General features: G+C 38.7%; 1 protein-coding gene across 1 annotated transcript in view; it reads right to left on the reverse strand.

Moving 5' to 3' along the window:
- Positions 1–7,440, reverse strand: part of LOC105978510 (protocadherin alpha-12) — a 48,565-nt gene that overhangs the window by 38,691 nt on the left and 2,434 nt on the right. Inside the window, exon 2 of the mRNA XM_045284739.1 lies at positions 69–644. Within this exon, the coding sequence (XP_045140674.1) occupies positions 69–644 (576 nt within the window). The remainder of the gene's footprint in view (positions 1–68; positions 645–7,440) is intronic.

The raw sequence follows: 7,440 nt of genomic DNA on the forward strand, positions 1-7,440 counted from the left end.
AGCGAGTAATAGTTCTTGAAGGTGGACACCAGCTTGAAGGGAGCGGTGGGCGTCAGGGAGCAGGTCACCTGTCCGTTGGCCCCAGAGTCGCGGTCGGACACGCTGATCAGGGCGATGACGGTGCTAGGCTGAGCATCCTCTTTGACATGCAGTGACAGAGATGTGATCGTAATCTCTGGGGCGTTATCATTTACATCTAATACTTCCACCAAAACGGTACAATGACCAGCCATTGGAACATTCCCATTGTCGATGGCTTCCACAAGTATTTCATATGATTTATTTTCTTCGAAATCCAGACCACCTTTTATCCTAATTTCTCCATTATTGGGATTTATAATAAATGCATATAGTACTGCTGGTGATACAGGCCTTCTGAATGAATAGACTACGTCTCCATTCGTGCCATCATCAGGATCTGTGGCATTTAGCTTGATCATTAATGTTCCATTTGATGCATTCTCTGGCACTCTCACTTTATAAATGGATTGGTCAAATTCTGGAGCATTGTCATTCACATCCAGCACCGTGATCAGCAGCTGGACTGTGCTGGTCAACTCGGGTTTACCTCCATCGCTGGCTGTTAATAATAAACTATGTTCCTGCATTTCCTCTCTGTCCAATGATTTCCTAAGCACAAGTGATAACGAAGACGTTTGCTCACGGTTGTTCGGTGAATCCAACGCGAAAAAGTCATTGGGATTGAGTCGGTAGGTCAATGCTGAGTTTACTCCAATATCTTCATCGGATGCGCCATCTAGTGGAAGACGAGTTTCCGGAGGTCTAGATTCCGCAATGCTTATTCTTTTCCTACTTTCAGGAAACACGGGCGGGTGGTCGTTAATGTCCTTCACCTCTACCTCCACGTGGAAAACCTGCAGCGGCTGCTCCACGATCACCTCCAGGTGGATGCCGCACGCCGCGCTCCGCCCGCACAGCTCCTCGCGGTCGATCCGAGAATTCACAAACAAAATGCCATTCTGCAGATTCACCTCCAGAAGGTCCCCGCGGCCCTTGGACGCCACGCGGAACAGGCGCGGCACCAGCTCCGCCAGCTCCAGTCCCAGGTCCTGCGCGATGCGGCCCACGAAGGTGCCGTGCTTGGCCTCCTCGGGGACGGAGTAGTGGAGCTGCCCGCTGCCTTCCTCCCAGGCGGCGAGCAGCAGAAGCGAGAGCAGCAGATATGGAGTTCCCGGACCTCCTCGCTGGTCAAGCATCATGGAACAATCAAAAAACTACTGAGATAGCTGGAATGTGTAGAAAACCTTACCACAAACTGCCTCTCAAACCCCAATTTGATCACCTTCAATTGCGAGATGAATCGAACAGATCTGGAGTCAAATTCTCTGCAGCAAGAAGGTGGTTCAGTCCTCACGAAAACATTCTCAGTGAAGAGCGACACCAAGCGCATGCGTGTGTAAGTGTAAGAGTGGCTCAATCTTCATACTTTCCATTGATGTGGCTTGTTTTCTTGCAATTCCTGATGTTTTACATTGCAAACACGTAATTAAGTAGTAAATGCTTTCCTTTCCAAAAACCATAAATTAGCTTAATCTTCTAATGTTAGTTCGTATTGGTTGATGAGTTCCATTTTTCCACAAATTTATATGTGTAAACATTCCATGCAGACAAAAAGAGGGAGCTTATTCTACAGTCACTTTGGAACAATTTACATATACATTTAGAATATTTATTTAAAATACATTCAAGCATATGTGCATAGCATTTATATACATAATATATCATATAAGCAAAATATATCGATGTAAATCTGCTTCTTCTGAAGAGGGAACCTGTTCTTTGCTCATTTCCTTCCATTTACCTGATGCACTGTAATTTGAGTTCCATTTTACCTGTCCATCTCATCCTCGATGGCAGTGAGTGAGTATACTGAGTTGAATGGGGGCTCCTGCAAATCAATGTTCTAATACTTAACACCTGTGAATGTTGATTTATATTTTTAAGTGTCATTAAATTAAGGCTCTGGAGTGGAGGAGTTTATCTTGGATTATCCTGTGAATCTTCGATGCAATCACATGTGTCCTTACAAGATAGTCCACAGAGGAGGAAGAGGTAACATGGCAGAGGTTACAATGGTACAGTCTCAAGTCAAGGAATGCAAGGAACAGCCTGCAGAAACTAGAAGAGAAGAGACAAAGAATGGGTTCTCCCCAAGGACATCTAGAAGTTCAACAGACACCTTGTTCTGTGAGAATCTGTCCTCTAGAACTGTGAGAATAAATTTCTGTTGTCTTTAAACCACTTAGGAATGGCACCCCCTGGAACCAACATGTGTACCCACCCAAATTCTCTACTTGGATATATTGGTTTTTGTTTTCTCTCTCTCGGTTGGTGATTTTATACTTTGATGGTTTCCATATAGTTCCTCTAAGACAATTACTCACAGATTATCTCTATGATCTTCCCTGATTTCCAAGTCCACATTCTCACAATGCGATCCTCCTAGACACTTAGGAGCACCGTGTTCAGAATGAAGTTTTCCCTTCCTTTCTCTCCATTCCCTAGCTTTACAACAAACAAACACAAACCTTATCTCCAACTCTGCTGCTCCTTCGTTAATGGCCAAACTGAAAAATGTAAAGTCGTCTACTTTTGTCTCTCTCTTATCATTTACACTGGATTTAGTACTAGCTGGTTGAATTTGCCAATGCCCCTGGTATATGTTTCTATCCATTTTTACTGTTATAATTTCAGTTTCCACTACTTTACATCTAAGTAATTATAAATAAGTCTTTTATTAGCATCCATTCCTGCCTCTAGAAAATCACCTTCACCTATTCTTCAAGTACAAATTCACCAGAGCAAATTTTGCTCAAAATTATCTTCCCATATGTAACATTTTCATATTGAAATGTAATCTACCCTGCAAAATGTCTTGTCTCTTTAACTATTCCCATTTATATGATGCAGAGATTGGTCCAGGCAGTACATTTCAATACTATAGATCATATCCAAACCTATATTTATTATTGAATGAACATATATCCCATGTCCTCAAAGAAAGATATGAGAAAATAGAAAGAGAGAATATGATATTTAATATCTTAACACCAGGCTGAAGTATTTAAGGCTTTACTCTCTAGTCAAGAAGATTCTGGGAATTTTTCTTGAAGAAAGCTACAAGATGTGAACTGTACTTTAAAAAATTGCCTGATAATGGGCACACAGTGGTATCACAGCATAATAGGTTTGAAATCCTCCAGAACTGGGTTTGACACACCTCTCATTATCTGTGTGGCTTAGTTATGAGGTCTATCTTCTGTAGAATGAGGATAATTACTGTACTTCCATTAAATTAGACAACGCAATTAAGTATCTTAGCATGGGGTCCTCACAAACATAAGCACTCAAAAGAAGTTCAGGCTTCCAAAAGCAAGGTTCCAGGAATGGATGGAATACCCATTGAAGTGTTCACAGGCTGGTGAAGCACTGGAAGCACTCACTCACCTATGCCACAAAATTTGGAAGAAAGCTACCTGGACAAGTGACTGGAATAGTTCCTATTTGTACTCGTTCCAAAGAAAGTGAATTATAGAACAATATCATTAACATCACATGCAAGTAAAACTTTGCTGAAGATCATTCAACAACTGTTGCAGCAGTACAAAAATAGGGAGCTTTCAGAAATTCAAATTGGATTCAGAAGAGGATGTGACACAAGGGTAATCATTGCTTGTGGCAGATAGCTCTTGACTGAAAATAGAGAATACCAGAAATTGGTTTACTTGTGTTTTACTGAATATGCAAAAACATTTGTCTCTGTGAATCATAACCAACTATGCATAGCTTGAGAAAAATGGGAATTCTTGTACATGTACATGTGCTCCTGTGGAACTTTTACAGGGATCAAGAGGTAGTTGTGTGAGCACAAGAGAATACTGCACAGTTTAAGATCAGGAAAGGTGTTTCAGATGAGGGTTGTATCCTCCTGCCATACATATTCAGTCTGTATGCTTCACAAAAAGTCAGAGGAGCTGCATTATATGAAGAAGAATGTAGCGTCAGGACTGGAGAAAAGCTTATTAACAACATGCTATGTGCAGATGACTTAACCTTACTTCCTCAAAGTAAGAACTTGAAGCACCTGTGCTGATGAAGATCAAGGATTAGAGCCGTCAGTACTGATTATACAACTCAATGTAAAGATGATCAAAATCTTCACAACTTGACCCATAGGTAGCATCAGGTTAAATGGAGAAAAGGTTGAAGCTGTCAAGGATTTAATCTTGCTTGGATCGACAATTATTGCATATGGACGCAGCAAAGAAGATATCAAAAGACCTGTTGCACTAAGTAAATTAACTGCACAAGATTTCTTCAGAGTAGTGAAAAGCAAGGACATTACTTTGAGGACTAAGGTTCGCCTGACTCAAGCCATCATATTTTCAATCACCTCATATGCATATGAAAGTCAAGCACTGAACAAGGAAGATCAAAAAAGAACCAATGCATTTGAACTATGGTGTTAGCAAAGTATTTTGAAAGTACCATGGACTGCCAAAAGGACACATAAATTTGTCGTGGAAGTAGTACAGCCAGAATGCTACTTCTCTAAGAATAGCAAGACTTTGTTGCACAGATTTTAGACATATTGTCAGAAGAGACCAGTCTCTGGAGAAGGATATTATGCTTGGCAAAGCAGAGGGAAAGCGAAGAAGAGGAAGATCCTCAAGAAGATGAACTGACACAGCGGCTGCCCAATGAGCCAACATAACAATTGTGAGGATGGCATGGCCCGGGCAGTGTTCCTGCTGCAGTTCATGAGGTGCCTAGGAGTTAGCACTGACTGGATGGCATCTAACAACAATGTATTTCATTTAACCCCCAATGCCATGATAGATATGCATGATTACCATCAAAAGAGGAAAACAACTAACTAAATCATTACAAAGTATAGATGCATCTCAATTCCGATGATATTGAAACATTTAAAATTGAGAAGTATTTTTGTTATATTTTAAGTAAACAAAAAATATATAGTAGTCAATCTCATTTGAAAGGAAGGAAGCACTCATTGTGAACACTAACAGAAAAGTATTCATCTTAGAATCAATAATATATAATATAATTTGTATTGCTTGGTATGTGTAAGTTGTACTAAAATAAAATGGTGATCAAGGAGAGTAACATTGTACATTGTACAAATTTCTTTACACCTAAAATTATATCTGAATCCTAGTGCTTTTAAGAGGAACTCAAACAAACATCTAAACAATTTTTTCTCTAATATGTTAATATTTTCAAGAACATTCTTAAGTAGTACTATAGTAAAACAAGATTAAAATCCCAAATGATAGCACATAAAATCAAAATAGTAGCTTCCTCTTATTGACTGCATTATGTATACTCTGACAAACATAATTGGCTACCAAAAAGCCAATTTTAATTAAAAAGAAATCATACCCATTTCCATTGAGTTGATTAAAATTTACAGCACACTATAGAACAGGATGGCCCTTGACAAGATATACTACTGACATGGTGACTGCAACAATGGGCTCAGACTATGAACAATTGTGAGGATGGTGCAGGACCAGGCAGTGTTTCCTTCTGTTGTGCATAGAATCGCTATGAGTAGGACTTGACAGCAGCAAACGACAACACAGAATAGATAGAATTTCTCCATGGAGTTTCCGAAAGTGTAAATCGTTATGGATACAGACAGGCCCATCTTTCTCCATGGTTGATGGTTTTGAACAAACTTTGGGGTTAGCAGCCCAAAGTTTAACCAATTGTTCCATTAGGGCAGGAGCCTATCAAGAGAAAAGCATTCCAGAAAAAGAGCCACTTCCGAACAAGAGGAAAACATTATTTTAAAATTACCAATAGAATTTAATTGAAATTATTTCTATCACTACATTAATATATAAACACTTTTTAGGCATTTATATGGGGAATTTTGTGATTCTCTTTTATTCCAACATATACTATGGTTTTAAATATATTTGCATCTTAGGATCTAGTTAGTTCCCTTTTATAAAACATATTGAAATAATACTAATATGGAAACTTTTAATAAAAATCAGTTCACGTCTCACCAGGCAACTAGTGAATATATGCAAAATTAGTGTGATTTTTCCCTTTTTCTTATGTTCATGAACTTATCAAGAAAGTTTTGATTCAATTTTATGCCCAAGAAAAATGCATTGTTTCACTTTTTTATTACATACAAAGGAAAAAACTTAATTTGTAGTGAACGAAGTATTTGGAAAGGCAATAAGGATTCATTGACTTTCTTAGTGGGATTCTTATGTTATATACATTTTACCCAAATATAAACTTTTGGAGTAAATATTTAAACAATCCATTCTGTATTTATAATTTAAAACACTTGAGGAGAAACATGTATACATAATTATCAGAAAAGTAAAAACACCCACCTATTTAACACTCTTTATATACCAATACTGTTGGTGAGCACAATTTTTATCAGTTCAATTACAAAAACTCACATTGCCATCGAGCCAGTTCCGATTCCTAGTGATCCTATAGGACAGAACAGAACTGGCTCTGTGGTTTCTGAGGCTGTAAATCTTTAAGGAAATGGAAAGCCTCATCTCTCTCCAGGGGAGATGCTGATGGTTTTTGAAGTGCTGAGCTGCAGTTAGCAGCCAACAGCATAACCCACAATCCCACTTGGGCTCCTTATCAGTTCATTTAGCACTCCCCATTATATGGCATGTCTGTGTCTACAACATACTGTAATCTTGATTTTTTTTTAAATTGCAAAACATGTGTATTTGAATGAAGACAGACAGACCACAAACGAACTTCAACTGGGAACTTACTTGGGAACTAGACATACTATTCTTGGAACTTTTCTGTAATTATGGATTTATATTTAGATATTTTTTAATGTTTAAGATATATCAAACATGTGAGAAGATTTCAGGGTAACAATATCTTTTCAAGACTTACCATTCATATATGAGAATAAATTGCACCACTGTCAGTGAGTAATTCCCTCTTCCTCCCGACCCTATATATGATTTATGAGGCTTGTAAATCCTTACAGGAACAGACAGCGTCGGCATTCTCTGAATAGCTGGTGGGTTGGAACCTCTGACCTTGAGGTTAGTAACCCAGTCCAATACCAAGGGTGGCAGTGAGCTCCGTTCTACCTAAACATTTCATTCATTAAAAGCAGTAAGGACATAAAAAAGAATCTGAATGACTAAGGACGACCATGTAGCATAATGATTTGATATTTTCAATATTTTAAGAGGGTAATATTATGAGAGAAATAGCTAACGAAAAATAGTTAAAACAAAAAATTAAGTTTTAGAAGAAAAACTGTTTCAATTTTATCAATGACTTACTTCACTGGAAGGATTTAAGCAATCTTCTTGTAATGGTGGAACGCTGGGGCTGAAGGCCATGAGGTCGGTCTTGGGCGGCCCCTCCCCAGAGCACACCCGC

The sequence above is a fragment of the Echinops telfairi genome, unplaced genomic scaffold (genome assembly GCF_000313985.2).
Source record: "Echinops telfairi isolate 266 unplaced genomic scaffold, ASM31398v2 ScPeMD7_7469;HRSCAF=8507_0, whole genome shotgun sequence".
Taxonomy (NCBI): Eukaryota; Metazoa; Chordata; class Mammalia; order Afrosoricida; family Tenrecidae; genus Echinops; species Echinops telfairi.